The 15,952-nt window shown below is 46.0% G+C and overlaps 1 protein-coding gene across 1 annotated transcript in view; it reads left to right on the top strand.

Annotated features, from left to right (window-relative positions):
• The first annotated feature begins 246 nt into the window (after window positions 1–246).
• The window catches only part of TRIM67 (tripartite motif containing 67), a 63,698-nt gene continuing 47,992 nt past the window's right edge, over window positions 247–15,952 (top strand). The window contains exon 1 of the mRNA XM_070781975.1: window positions 247–2,176. Within this exon, the coding sequence (XP_070638076.1) occupies window positions 1,136–2,176 (1,041 nt within the window). The 5' untranslated portion in view covers window positions 247–1,135. The remainder of the gene's footprint in view (window positions 2,177–15,952) is intronic.

A 15,952-nucleotide genomic window follows, 5' to 3' on the forward strand; every position in this document is an offset into this window, starting at 1 on the left:
AGATGATGGCAGGGACGGGACGGGTCGTCGTACTAATTCAGGATGCAATTTCCATCCAAATAATAGATTGTTATTAACAATGATCCTCTCTGCGAACCCTTAAAATTGCCCCTTGCCTCCCCTAGCAGCAAGAGGCGAGCTCTCATTCGCCGAGCAGACTCCGCCTCCCTCCTCCTCCCCTCCTCCCCTCCTCCCCATCACTACTCCCGGCTCTGGAAATTACAACTCCTGGGCGCGCGGCGTCGGGAGGAGGCTGCGCGGGGAGGGAGACAAGAGGGGATTCCCGAGCCAGCCGGGCGCTCGCCCTCCGCCCGCTGGCTGCAGCGTCGCGCGGCCAAGGTCAGAGGCGCCGCAGAAGAGGCTGCGAACCGAAGCGGAGGGTCAATCCTGCCCTCGGGGAGAAAGCCCCAGGGCGCGCTCGGCCCGCGACAGCAGCGGCCGGAGAGAGAGGTGAGAGAAGGTCTCCGGGCCGGCACGGCCGCTGGAGGTAGTCGCTGGCGCGGAGACCCGGCAGGTGGCGGCCCTCGGATCCGCGCGAGAGAAGCTCGAGCTGCACCTTCGGTTCCCGGGCGCTGTCCGTCGCCTCGTGGTGCTGAACCCAACCCCAAGGCCAAGCGGCCTGCTCGCCCTCCTTCTCAAAGATCACCCGGACTAGGGGCGGGGCGAGGGCAAAGGGGGCCCCCGGACAGCTGCCCACTGGAATCTGGAACCGAAGGGCTGAAACGGGAGAGCTAGCGATCCGCAACCCAGCAGCTGGTCCTGATGTGGAGAGGAGACGCCCGCTACTGCCGGCGGCGGCGCTAGTGCTGATTCATCACCTAAAGCATCTCGCAGGCCACCGCGGGGGCAGCCGACCGGCCCCGGACTCTGGCCGCAGGTTGAAGCCTCTGGTGCAGGAGCCTCGCGGGCAGGAGGTGAGGACCCTCTTTTACCTCTTCCCCCTCACCTAATCGTCTATGGGCGGTGGCCCCAGGACAGAGAGAGGGGCGTGCCCATGGGTTGCAAAGTAGTCATGCCCGTGTGATGCTCCCTCCTCCCATCTCACTGGTGCTAACCTCACTTATTCTTCTCTGCCCGTCTGCGGAGCTTGGGCCATTCCACCTTCCACCCTGAGCAGTTCTCCGCCGGCTCAGCGATGGAGGAGGAGCTGAAGTGCCCAGTGTGCGGCTCCCTGTTTCGGGAGCCCATCATCTTGCCGTGTTCCCACAATGTCTGCCTGCCTTGTGCTCGTACCATCGCGGTGCAGACCCCGGACGGTGAGCAACACCTGCCCCCGCCGCTTCTGCACTCTCGAGGCTCAGCGCTGTCCTCAGGCGCCGCCGCCGCGCCCCCTCTAGACCAGGAGGCGGCGGCTGGCCCGGCTTGCAGCGGCGCGGGCGGAAGCGCAGCTGGCGGCCTGGGCGGCGGTGCGGGAGGCGGCAGCGACCACGCGGACAAGCTGAGCTTGTACAGTGAAACAGACAGCGGTTATGGCTCTTACACCCCGAGCCTCAAGTCCCCAAACGGGGTTCGAGTGCTGCCCATGGTGCCGGCGCCTCCCGGCTCCTCCGCCGCTGCTGCCCGGGGCGCCGCCTGCTCCTCGCTGTCCTCGTCCTCAAGCTCCATCACGTGCCCACAGTGCCACCGCAGCGCTTCCCTGGACCACCGCGGCCTGCGCGGCTTCCAGCGCAACCGACTGCTTGAGGCCATCGTGCAGCGGTATCAGCAGGGCCGCGGGGCGGCGCCGGGGGCGTCCGCAGCGACTGCGGTGGCCATCTGCCAGTTGTGCGACCGCACCCCGCCGGAGCCGGCCGCTACGCTCTGCGAGCAGTGTGACGTGCTCTACTGCGCTGCCTGCCAGCTCAAGTGCCATCCATCCCGGGGACCCTTTGCTAAGCATCGCCTGGTGCAGCCGCCGCCGCCGCCCGCGCCCTCCGAGGTCGCCTCCGGGTCCCCGGGCGCTGTCCAGGGTGCCCCCAGCGGAAGTGGCGGCTGCAAGAGCCCGGGAGCCACCGGGGCCGGAGCGGCGGGGGGCAACACCGCCCGCAAGTACCCTACGTGCCCCGAACACGAAATGGAGAACTACAGCATGTACTGCTTAAGCTGCCGAACCCCGGTGTGCTATCTGTGCCTGGAGGAAGGCCGGCACGGCAAGCACGAGGTGAAGCCGCTGGGGGCCATGTGGAAACAGCACAAGGTGAGCGCCCGCTTGGCGGGGCACGGGGACACGGGTGCAAAGAAAAGGGCGCCTCCCCCCCCGCCCCCCCCCTTTGGTTAAATGAACAAGTACTCTGAGTTGGTGTTGGAAATGGGAAGGGAATGGAAAGTTGACATACTAGGTCCCCTCCCCCTTGAGGCTGTTTTGATTCTACCCAAAAGTCATCCAGAATGCAGAAGCAGGTCGCAGGACTCTTTCACTCCCAAAGTTGACTAATAAGTTACATTGATGACCCCTCTGGATTTATGGCACCTGGATTTATAGAGAGACCTTCTCTTACTGGGACTCTGGGTGATGGAAGTGTGGCAGGGTTGCAGAGTAAGCTCTTAGGAAGACAGAAAGCCACACTCATCTTCAGGCTGCTTTAAGCCATCTTCCCAGGGACTTGCCTGGGGATGCCACCTCCCTAGTGGGAAGGAACAGCCTCTAATAGGTAACTTGCATACACTTGTGGCTGCCAGTGTATCTTCATATCTGACACAGAAGGAGAAAAGCCTGCAAAATCAGGTGAGGCCCTTGATCAGACCCCAAGGCATGAGTGAGGTCAGTTTTTCTAACAAACATTCACCTTAATTTCCTAATCAAAGGCCAGGCTGAGCAACTGGACTCACTGCTAAGGTCAGTGATCCAGGTTCCTTGTTCAAAGAGTCCAACTGCAAATTTGTATGTTTATCATTCAACGTCCTCTTTCCAGTAAACTCTTGCCCCACAGAGAAGCAGGAGGTCTCCAAAGTGCCCAACAGGAAGTATGTATTCTGATTGAGGAGGAAAGACACAGGAAAATAAGGCAACTTGCCATGCTTCTCTCTTCATATCATCCAACTGGAAATGGACAAAAAGGAGAGCACAGGGGGGAGAGAAGAAGGGGCCAATCATTTATACTATAGATTTATTACATGCAGTTGCTATACAATTTCTGCTACAGTGTGCCAGTTATTTCTGTAACTCAACATTTTCAAAGAAAAAAAAAATTACGAACACTTCAGAAATCCACCTTGGAGAGAGAAATCTGCATCATAGGCCAGAAAAGAGAAATCTGGAGTCAAATCTCTAATTCTAGAGCAGTGATTCTCATTTGGGAACAATTTCACTCTCCTTATAGGACACTGCTAATGTCTGGAGACAGTTTTGGTTGTCACACTTAGGAAGTTGCCCCTGGCATCTGGGTTAGAGGCCAAGAAGCTGTGAAATAGCCTATAGTGCACAGACAACCTCCATCAAAACAATAACCCCAAAAATATCAACACTGTCTGCCGACTTGAAAATATTCACAACCTAAAAGTTGAGAGTTTTGTTTTATTTAGTGGAAATTTTTAGAACTTCATGCCCGGGAGGCAGCAGCTCAAGAAATCTTGAGAGAATTGCTCCGAGGAGGTGACGGGAGGAACAAGGTTATACAGAAATTTTGCAAATAAGGGCAAGTCTGAACATCAGAAGATTATCATTAATTAAAGGACAGATAACCCAAGTTGAGGAATTTAGGGCTTTTCTGTATATGGGAAGATTCAAGAGTCTGGGCTCACTGAAATCATTTCTTTGATATGCACCTCAGCTATTGGGGCCAATATCCTGTGTTTTCTTCACATCCTTAGTTTCCTCAGGGCTCACCATAGGGAGTGGCAGCAGTGATGGCTACTAGATGGCTTGTATTCTTTCCTTCCTGAGTTCCCTCGGAGTTGACCAGCTCACCATCTATGGTGGCTGCAGTTGCTGGTGACCGTGACATCTTTGTATGCTGAAATATTCTATTTCTCATGTCTTTGAGAGAAACCATGTTGTAAGTTACACAGACCTAGATCCAACTCTCAGGGTTTGTAATTCACTTTCTATAAACATTTAGGCACAGTTTTAAACCCACTGAATAATGTCTAACTCAGATAGTTGTTGTTAGGGTAAGTATAATAGTGTATGTTTACCCTCTAGCACAGTATCTGACTCACAGTAACCAATATATATTTATTATTATTATTATTATTGCCTTCCCTGGTGGCTCACATGGTAAAGAATCTGGTTGCAATGCAGGAGATCCAGGTTTGAACCCTGGCTTGTGAAGATCCCCTGGAGAAGGGAAAGGCTACCCACTCCAGTATTCTTGTCTGGAGAATTCCATGGAGGAGTCTGGCAGGCTACAATCCATAGGGTTGCAAAGAGTCAGACACGGCTGGGCGAATTATAGTCTTAATCCTTAAAAGCACTAAACTTGCAGAAAGCTATAGGGCAACAGCAAAGAGTTCTTATTTGACCGCAGTCACTTGGTAATCTAGAGAAAACATGAACTGGTAGCATGTTGAGTCCTAAAATAGCTTTAAGCTAAATGAGAATATCCGCTCCAGTGAGCTGTCGTTCATATGACATTTTGTTGCATATCACTTTCTGTAGCTGCCTTGTTTATTTTATCTTTCAAGTGAAGAGACATTATTTTACAAATAAAGAAACCTTCTGCAAAGAAGTTGTGATCAATTATCAAGACAAGGTTCACATTCAGATTTACAAACTGGTAAATTTTCACAGCTTAGATAGCTAGAACTAATTTCAGACATTGCCACCCAAATTTTTAGGCTTAGTGTAGAGTAGAAACCAAAATGAGCTGAGGTGAATCTGCAATTTTAAAAGATTAAGTCTCTTACCTGGAAAAGTGAGTTGGATAATGATCAATGGTTTCAATAACCAAGATCATGCAGGGAAAACACTGGTCATCTTGATTTGGTGTCAACAGCAGTTTTACAACATTTCTATCTGAGGAAATATGAAAAGAATACATAATATTTGCTCAATAGAGTGGGACAGTTATCTGAAGAAAACATAGCTATGCAGAACCTAAGTGTCTCAATTTAATATCATGTCTTCAGGGAACTAAGACATACTCCTAAGTAAAGAAGGAATTCTATGAGATACTTTTGTGAAAACTTCTTTTCAAGAATGAGAAGAAGTTCTGCTATTCTCTTTCACCAGCTGCTGTTTTTCTACAGAACAGGAAATCATTAAGCGCTCCTTATCATCTCAACTAGGGGTTGGAAATCTAAAGAAAAGATAACAGAGGGAGCCCTGATAGAAAGTTTGATCTTGCTTTGTGAGCAGGCATCTAGACCACCATTTTGAGCTGTGAAGGTGGCTACTTTTGTTTGTTTGTTTTTAAGATTATTTTCTTATATGGAGCATTTTTAAAGTTATTATTTGTTATGATATTGCTTCTGTTTATGTTTTGGTTTTTTGGCCCTGAGGCATGTGGGATCCCTGACCAGGGATAGAACCCCATGCTCTGGAAGGTAAAGTCTTAACCACTGGACTGCCAGGGAAGTCCCTAGATGACTACTTTTGAAAGATAAACTCAATTTCACACTCCCACCGTGGCTGTTTGAGTTCTTTTGTAAAACTTACTAAAGTCTCTGGATTTTGTTGTCATCATCATCACTGTCATAGTCTGAAAATCCCAGGTGCCATGACAATCTTGATATACTACCAGAACTAGAATCAGGGCAGAAATATTTCTCTCATATCCCCATGACTGGAGAAGCCTTAATCAAAGCTTTAATTCCTCTCTAGTGCAACTGGAGCTTGCCATCTAACTAGTGATTCTTAGGCAAAGAGACATGTAAGTGACACTGAAATCTATTTTGAAACAAGGTTGATTATCACCTCTCAAAAACAGTGAAAACACTTCAGGTCTTGGCCAAACACATTTTTGAATGATTCTCCTGGAAGAGCCTTAATCATTTCAAAGAATTTGATGTGAAGAAGCAATACAGTCCAAAAGATAGGACAAAGAAGGGAGGCTTTCCATGAGAGCTTCTGTCTTTTCGCTATTGGGTGGAATTCTAACTTTCCTGAAACTAGAAGGAGAGGGTCACTGTGGGATGGACCTCTTCCTAGTAGGTGATGTCGCAGAACGTCAGCAACCACTGAAATTCCTCTGAGTGCAGGACTCTGAATTAAAATGGTTTGAAGTTGATTCTTGAACTGAGGTAGGGACTGCTGGATAAGCCCTTCTTCAGAAATCTTTTGAGAACCATGAACAATAGAAGAGAATCAAAACAAAATCTCATTGTACCCCAGGAATACTGTTCCCAATGAGTCAGCATTTCACAAGAGCAAAGGAGACAGTAAGGTCTAAAAATCACAGGAAAGACGGGACTTCAGGTTACTGCCGTGTCCCAAGGATCTGTCAGGCTTCTCAGCAGCCTGGTCCTACCTTATTTTTACAGAAGAGATGAAGAATGGGATTTAATCTTTAAAGTCTCAGAGGAAAGACTTTCTCCATTAAAAGATAACACATAAATGACAAAAGCAGAACATGTAATCATAATTGTATATGATCATAAATATATTTATTAGAATATTTGTGGTACATTATAACACAGGGAATAAATGCTCTTTGTTAAGCATTAGAATTACAGGTGTAGAGATGTAGAAATTAAATATCATCTTCAAATTTCAATTTGCTGAGAAAAACAAATTCTAACATTTTGGAGTTTTTTCCTTCTAGAATTCTATTATATATTTATTTTATAATTGTCTTTTTTTTTCTTTAACAATACAATATGAATATCTTTCCTGTCAGTTAATGTACATCATTTTGGATGGCTGCATGTTATTCCATTGTAAGGATTTATCCACATCTTGATGCTGGACTTTATCTAGGTGTTTTCAGTCTTTTGCCAATAGGAACATTTTTCAAGTTAAATTTATGCCTATATCCTTAATAATCATCTTAAGTTAAATTTCTAAATATGGAGTTGCTATATCAAAGGAGATCTGGCTTTCAGACATCTGATTAATGTTGCCAAATTGCTTTCCATAAAGTTCATACCTATCTATTCTCCCTACAGCAAAACCATATTAAAATTTTTATTTTTTTAAATTTAATTTAATTTAATTTTTTAAGTTTACAATATTGTATTGGTTTTGCCATATATCAACATGCATCCACCACAGGTATACATGTGTTCCCCATCCTGAACCCTCCTCCCTCCTCCCTCCCTGTACCATCCCTCTGGGTCATCCCAGTGCACCAGCCCCAAGCATCCAGTATCGTGCATCGAACCTGGACTGGAGACTCATTTCATATATGATATTTTATATGTTTCAATGCCATTCTCCCAAATCATCCCACCCTCTCCCTCTCCTACAGAGTCCAAGTTGACAAGGACCATGGAGGAAAACAAATAGATGGATTGTCTTGTTTCTACTAACCATTGCTTGCTATTTTCATTACATTATTATTAGAACTATGTTTAAAGAGGATCACAGTATCTAGATTTTTATAACTACCTGCCTGTGATCTGTCTGGCCTCAAAAACTGGTTTAATATGTATAACTATTGCTTAAATACGTGCGTGTATGCTAAGTCACTTCAGTAGTGTCCAACTCTTTGTAACCCTATGGACCATAGCCCACCAGGCTCCTCTGTCCATGGAGTTTTCCAGGCAAGAATACTGGAGTGGATTGCCATGCCTTCCTCCAGGGGATCTTCCCAACCTAGGGATCGAACCCAAGCCTCTTAGGTCTCCTGCATCAGCAGGCGGGTTCTTTACCAATAGTACCACCTATCCCCTCTTGAATTAAGGCCCATGAAAAGATCAATGTTTCAGGGCCCATCTAAGGCATTTTTGAGTAGGATTGAAAGGGGAAAAGAGATTTAGGTAAAGAGAAGTGTTTGGCAAAAATCTTCTGGGAGGTCTGAAGTTTCCAGCTTTCTGGCTAATTACTGCAAGCTGAGAGTTACTTAACAGAAATCTCTCAGAGCTGTCAGAACATGTAGCATGGAAATATACACAATCTGAGTGGAAACATGGATTGTTTGAAATGTTGAATCTTTCACCAACTCTGGAGCTCTGGGAAGTGAATTGCATAGGCTGGCTTCTGTTCCATCGGTCCCAGACTGGCTAAGAACCAGTGGCAAAACTGCTTAGACACCTGGGAACACGAGCTAACTCTGATAAGCAGAGGCTGCACCGTCTTCTGAAACCGCCCTCTGTGTTAACATCACCACTGTCTTTAAAGCCATCAGGGCTGTAGCCTGCCTCATGCTTGGATTTAATTCCAGGCAGGTCAGTAATTCAGGAACAACTATTAGAAAGAACCCCTGTGTTACAAGCTTTGAAGTACCTTCTTTCCTCATCATTCCATACATCTGAAAAACAAAAAGTGTGTTTGAGAGAAAGCAAGAATCCATAAACTTGAATTGCTTTCTCTTCTCTTTGAAGACTATTTATGGAGGATAGGGGTTCAGGAGAATTGAGAAGGACCTTAGAGACTGTGAAAGGAAAACCCCAGATTACTGCAGAAGAATGTGTTTCCTAGTATAGTACTGGTGGTCACTCCATGGCTAAGGTGTTCTATTTTTAGCCTGCAGTGGGATGTCCTGTATCTGGGTCTACACTGGTGGAGATGGGACCTTGCTTGTAGATGCCAGTGAGATAGATTGTTTTAGAAAGGAGAGATCTCCTAATCTCTGAGATGGATTAGAGGGGCTGACATGCTGGCATACTGCCTGTTTCTGTAAATAAAGTTTTCCTGGGACACAGCCATCCTCATTTGCCTACATTCTGCCCATGGCTTCTTTGGGTGATGGTTGTTTTTGGTAGATTTAGGTACTTGTGACCAGAGATCTATAGCCTGCAAAGCCAAAAATATATACTGTCTGGCTCTTTATGGGGGGAAAATGTGCCAACTTCTAGACTAGTATCTCGTGACTCGAAGAGTGGTCTGCAGAGCAGCAGCAGCACTGGGAGCTTTTTGAAAACATGGAATCTTGAGACCCGCCACAGCCACTGACTCATGATTTGAATTCAGCAACATCCCTAGTTGGTCCAGACAGATGTTAACGTTTGAGAAGCCCTGATGGGAATACTTTGGGGGCTCAAGGGCACTGGGCCCAACACTCTGGCACATCATCTGAGAAGCAGTGTGAAGGGGACTCTAGGGGGAGCTGAGAGGTTTGAACCAGAGTCTTAATTACTCTGGGAATCTTCAAGCTCACCAGATTCTGGGTGCTAGGAGGGAGGCAGTATGGTGCTCAAAAACCCCCTGACCCAGAGATAGGCAGGAAGCTCAGAGGGGCGTTGGTGCTGTCTGAGCCCTCCTGGGCCAGAGCATAGGTGTCTCCTGCAAAGGGAACTTCAGACAGATGCTCTTCGCTGCTTCCCTGGTCTGAACAGAAACATGTTCACTGCTGTTTGTGTATCTGGGTTTCCTTTGGGTTTGTGTCTTAGTCCTTCTATAAAGAAGCAAAGAGGGTGCTTTACCCACTCTTTAGGCAGTTTTGAAGGGCCTGCCCAGAGAATGAGGGTGGTTGGAACTCTCAGAATCATGAAACCCAAAGGAGCAGGAGAAAATCCAGGCACATATTGTGGGGCTCTCATGAATTCACGCCTCCCTGCTTAGAATTTCCATTTTCTAGGGTAGGCTGTTTCCTAGCAGAGATCATAACTCCAGCCTCCTCCTTTGCAGATGAGGACCAGTGAGGTTGCGGGGATTGTCACAGTTGCACAGCAATTTGTAAAATGATGATCAAGTTTCCTCCTTTGTACCTCTCTATTGACTACAGAAATGTAACAGAATACTCTGTGTATCTGAACGAAAACAGGTGGCATACGGCACCCCCAAAGAGTCATTAGGAATGGGAAAAAATAAAGGATTGGCGGACACCTAGTCTAGAAAGTGGAGCAGCATGTGGGGCACAATCCCTCCCTCATTTGACTGCAATGGGCTACAGAAAAGGGAGATGAAAGGGTGAGAAGGAGACAGTGCGTCCTCTTTAGAACAAATAGGATAAAAGAATTTGAGGGCTGGAGGAAATCTAGAAGATCAAATAGCTCTGTCTCCTCATTTCTCATGTGGCTACGGAAGGAAGAAGAGGTTTGCAGAAAATAGAGAATAGGGGAGGATCCACAAGAGACAGGAACCAGTGAGGTGCGGGAGTCTAAATGACAGGTGTAAGAAACTGGAATCGACCCCTCCAGCACTCATCCAGCAGGAGGATTTGGGCCTTAGTCACATGGCATCTGAAAAATGTGTCCAGACAGTGCATCGTTTTAAAAAATAGGTCAAGGTTGTGTTAGGAAATTTAGGCAAGTATTTGTACTTGTCCAGTCTCCAAATTCTTCCTTATAATTTATCTATATATTCTGGGTGATATCTATAAAACCAGAAAACCAATAAAATATGAATAATCAGAAATGACAGTCCTTTTTGAGGCAGAGAATTGTGGCTAACATCACTCCATAAATCAGTTCAGTTCAGTCGCTCAGTCGTGTCCGACTCTTTGCGACCCCATGAATCGCAGCACACCAGGCCTCCCTGTCCATCACCAACTCCCGGAGTTCACGCAGACTCACGTCCATCGAGTCGGTGATGCCATCCAGTCATCTCATCCTCTATCATACCCTTCTCCTCCTCCCCCAAATCCCTCCCAGCATCAGAGTCTTTTCCAATGAGTCAACTCTTCCCATGAGGTGGCCAAAGTACTGGAGTTTCAGCTTTAGCATCATTCCTTCCAAAGAAATCCCAGGGCTGATCTCCTTCAGAATGGACTGGTTGGATCTCCTTGCAGTCCAAGGGACTCTCAAGAGTCTTCTCCAACACCACAGTTCAAAAACATCAATCCTTCGGCGCTCAGCTTTCTTCACAGTCCAACTCTCACATCCATACATGACTACTGGAAAAACCATAGCCTTGACTAGCCGGACCTTTGTTGGCAAAGTAATGTCTCTGCTTTTTAATATGCTATCCAGGTTGGTCATAACTTTCCTTCTAAGGAGTAAGCGTCTTTTCATTTCGTGGCTGCAGTCACCATCTGCAGTGATTTTGGAGCCCCAAAAAATAAAGTCTGACACTGTTTCCACTGTTTCCCCATCTATTTCCCATGAAGTGATGGGACTAGATGCCATGATCTTCATTTTCTGAATGTTGAGCTTTAAGTCAATTTTTCACTCTCCTCTTTCACTTTCATCAAGAGGTTTTTAGTTCCTCTTCACTTTCTGCCATAATCATGTGTTATCAAATGTCTGGCTACCTCTTAGCTGAGCTGTGTACCCACATGACTAAAATTCATCTCTAGCACTCACTGAGGATAACTTAAAAGTTGATGATACCTCTTGACCTGTAATTCCTTCCTCTGAACCTAAGCCACTAATGCCTATTTATTCTTCAAATGACCTAATTGCTTATTCAATCAACCCTGAAATCTTCAATGCCAGTATCATGCCAGGGACCATTGTAAGCACCAAGGCTATGGAAGGGCATGTTTTTTCCTCCCAAGAGCAGAGATCTAGTCACAGGAGAGAGAAAATCAACATGTGCATAAACAAGTAAATACACTGGATAATTTTTGATAATAATAAGTACTACAATGGAAGTAAAAAATGTGATAAAAAGCAGTTAGGCAGACCTGTTCATGGGGAAAGTTGGAAAAAGCAAGATTTGAAGATTGGCTGAGAAGTAACCAGCCCAGCACAGTTCTGAAGACAGTTCACTTCACAGGGAGAGCAAGACCCAAGAACCTTTAAAGTACATGAAGAAAGTGGATAAGTGGCTGGAGCAGACACAGACAGGATCCAGAGGGTACAGGGAACACATGTGATTTTATGTTAAATGCAAAGGGAGATGACTGGGGGACTTTAAGCTGAGGAGTGATGTTTATTTTTTTAAAGATTTTTTTACTGCAGTTGGAAAATGTGTGGTAGGGGGATAAGAGTAGAGGAAGGAAGACCACTTAGAGGCCATGGGAGTCACTTGGACTATAAATATGGACTTGAACTAGGAGGAAGGCAGCAGAAATGGGGAGAAGTTATTTTCTGTTGTTGTTTGTACTTGATATTCATTGCTGTGCATGGGCTTTCTCTAGTTGTGGCGAGTGGGGGTTACTCTCTAGTGGTGGCGTGCAGGCTTCTCGTTGTGGTGGCTTCTCTCCTTGTGGAGCACAGGCTCTAGGAGCACGGGCTCTAGGCACATGGGCTTCAGTAGTTGCGGTGCAATGGGCTTAGCGGTTGTGGTGCATGGGCTTAGTTGCCCCACAGCATGTGGAATCTTCCCTGACCAGGGATCGAACCCATGTCCCCTGCATTGGCAGGTGGATTCTTAACCACTGGACCACCAGGAAAGTCCAGAAATGGAGAGAAGTTTATACATTCATATGCCACTTAGCTCATTGGAAAAGACCCTGTTGCTGGGAAAGATTGAAGGCAGGAAGAGAAAGGGATGGCAGAGGATGAGATGGTTGGATGGCATCGTCGACTCAATGGACATGAGTTTGAGCAAGCTCTGGGAGATGGTGAAGGACAGGGAAACCTGGCGTGCTGTAGTCCATGGGGTCACAAAGAGTCGGACACGACTGAGCGACTGAACTGAATGCTGTTTAGTATCCTCTGAGCTTCTTTGATTCATGGTTTGATGTCTTATTATTTTTGGAAAATTCTCATCTATTATCTTCAGATTATTCTTTTACTCTGCTCTCTGTCTCTCTCTTTTACTGCCGGTATTCCAATTACATGTATGTTACACTGTTTGATATTGTTGCACAGTTCTTGAATGCTCTGTTCTTTTCCCTTGAATCATTCTTTTTGTCTCTGTGTTACAGTTTCTTAGTTTCTATTGATCTGTCTTTAAGTTCACTGATTCTTTCCTAGGCTGTGTCAAGTCAACAGACTAGTCCCTTTTTATCTTTCCTCTGCATCTTCTCAGTTGTCCTGCCTTTCCCCAGCAGTAGGAAGCCTTGAATGATCTGGACCCATGGCTGTCTCCTGCATCTTCTCCAGGAGGATTGGTATTTTTCTTTTCCCTGTCTCCAGCCCTGTGGGGTCTTCATTTTGCTTGGGGTGGTAGGTGAAAGGGACAGGTTTTGCTCTTTGTTCCCACTGGCTTAAGGTTTTTATTTGGAGGGAGATAACAAGGGTCCTGGTAGGGCTTTGTATTTTCCTGTGGTGACTGTCATATCTCTCCTTCAAGCCAGCTCTGAGGTGCAGATGTCTCCCTTTTAAAATCTAATAGATCCTTTAGATTATGCAAATAGTCAGATTTCACTTTTCTCCTTGGTTGCCAAAATGCTTAGAGCCAAATATTTGGTGTGTACACAATGGATACAATTTGGTGTGAAATTTATGTTATAAATTTGGAACCTCATTTCCAGCTCCATTTTATGCTGCATCCTTTGTTTTTCTTTAAGTAATGCCATCTTGAATTCTATAAACCCTTAAAACTGTCTTAAATCCCCTTTGAACTAAATAGATTAATGAATAATCAAGCAAGTGGCTTGCTTGAATAAAGCAAAAAAGAAACAGAAACTTCTGGAAAATCTTGTTAAGAAAGTCCTCTACTTTTGAACGGTGCCCAGTCACTGTTATAAAAGCAAAATATTGTTTGAAAATGTTCAGAACAAGAAATAGGGACCCTCCCAGTCACTAGGATGCATGACTGCTCCCTTCTCCCTTTTGCTGCTAAGTTGCTTCAGTCGTGTCCGACTCTGTGCGACCCCATAGACGGAAGCCCACCAGGCTCCCCCGTCCCTGGGATTCTCCAGGCAAGAATACTGGAGTGGGTTGCCATTTCCTTCTCCAGCGCATGAAAGTGAAAAGTGAAAGTGAAGTCGCTCAGTCGTGTCTGACTCCTAGCGACCCCGTGGACTGCAGCCTACCAGGCTCCTCCATCCATGGGATTTTCCAGGCAAGAGTACTGGAGTGGGTTGCCATTGCCTTCCCCTTCTCCCTTTTAGTCCCTTACAATAAAGAAACTCCAGAATGACTATGCCTGGTCTTGACTGCAGGATCATTTGTCCTGTTTTACAACTTTCCTGTGAATATCACCACATATCTCAGCTTGTTTAGAGGGTGTGAGTATCACCTCTCAAGTTGGCTTCCTGTACAAGTATTTGCAGCTTCTTCCTGATGAATATTTGTCTTCCACATAGCTCAGCAGGGTTCCACTTCTGTAGCTTGTTTGGAGGGGAAGATGCTCAGAGGGGAAGTCAGGGCCCATTAGGGCCAGAAGGCCTCGCTGAGAGGCTGTCAGGAACCATGAGAGATTTGAGATTTTAGCCTGTGTACAAGCTTACACATGCATTTGCCACAGTTCATAGATGTGCACAGGAGACGCGACACTCCTGGGTGAGAACTGAAGACAGTTTATTACTCACAGCAGTAGTATAGCATGGTATACTCACAGTCATAGTATTCACATGTTTGTGCCATTTCCGTGAGCCCAGTTCCCCCAAGGTGATGTGAAGATAGCCAGATGACATTGGCACACACAGTCAATTGCCTTATAGAAGAGAAACATGAGCTTAGGGAAGCTGAATCTTTGGTAAAAGGCATTAATTAAGCACAGGGCTCTTTGCTCCAGAGGGAGACAGTAAGTCTAGCTTCCGAGGTTGTTGTCTATGCAAACATCCTTGGAAGGACCGCCCAGGACAAAGAGCAACCACTGCCTCACTGACAACACTCAGAGAGACACAAGAGAGCAAAATTACCTTCCAACAGGAAGATTAAATCAAAATTCAGGTAGTTCCTCAAGTGATTTCTGCTTGTGTGCATTATGGGTAACTTCTCCAAGCTCCTCTGGTTCTCAGAACATCTTGTTTCACTTGGGGTACACAGGCTTCAGGGTTTTCTGGGTGCTGTGATAGTGATGGTGGTGGCGATGGTGGTGGAATGCCTGTGGTGCGGTCCACAGGACGTATGAGTAGTTAGGGTGACTCATTCCTGGGTGCATTTGTGTCTCCTCCAGCATGGGAAGGACAAACACCATCTCACGGCTTCGCATTTTGCAACTGAAACATTCCATTGGATAGGCATTCACTGGGCACCTACGTAACCCACAGGCTGCGCTGAGGGTTGTGGATACACTTGAAACAGGCTACAGGGAGCTCACAGTCAACTGGAGCAGAGGATAATTTTACTCCCCTGTAATATTTGTACAACTGATATTAAAAAGTAGAATAAGTGCCATATTTGTCAAGTGAATAAACTGATGAGAGAAGAGATGGGGGAAAGGCAGTTAATTTTGCCTGGAGATTGGGAAGGGGAAGGGTAGCAAGTGGGAGATTGAAGAGAAAATGGTGTTTGAGCTGCAGTCATGAATGATGAGCAGGAGTTTTTTCAGCAGGGAAAGAAATAGTGAAAGTGTTAGTCATGTCCGATTCTTTGCATCCCCATGGACTGTAGCCCTCCAGGCTCCTCAGTCCCTGGAATTCTCCAGGCAAGAATACTGGAATGGGTCACCATGCCCTCCTCCAGGGGATCTTCCCTACCCAGGGATCGAAAGGAGAGACTTGAATATGCAACATTGTGTGAGGTGTTAACAAAGATATTGAAAGTCAAATTTCTACTTTCAAACACCAGGGATGAACATATATTCACATACGAGGGGCACAGAGACCTATGACACCACTTCTGATAAAAGTGAGGGAACTTAAATTACCCACACAGCATCTGAGACTCAGAAAACATTCTGGATCTCGAGACAGTGGTGAGAGAATGATGGGATACATGGATTCCAGAAGTAGCATTTAAGGGGACAGCTACTTTGGGAGCCTAAGAAAGATTAGCTGTTGGCTTCATTTAAATTTCAGTGAAGAGTAGAAATAGCCTGGCTACAATCCTTTTGAAGGTTCTTGTAAATTTTCATTATTTTCCCTGGGTTGTTATATTTATCCAGTTTGCTAGTAAAACTTGGCAGCAAAACCCTTTTGAACATCTCAATTAGCTTTGCTGAGTTAAGAGGAGAGAGGGGGCAAAAAAAGAAGTGAGGAAACTATGAGACAAA

The sequence above is a fragment of the Bos indicus genome, chromosome 28 (assembly GCF_029378745.1).
Source record: "Bos indicus isolate NIAB-ARS_2022 breed Sahiwal x Tharparkar chromosome 28, NIAB-ARS_B.indTharparkar_mat_pri_1.0, whole genome shotgun sequence".
NCBI lineage: Eukaryota > Metazoa > Chordata > Mammalia > Artiodactyla > Bovidae > Bos > Bos indicus.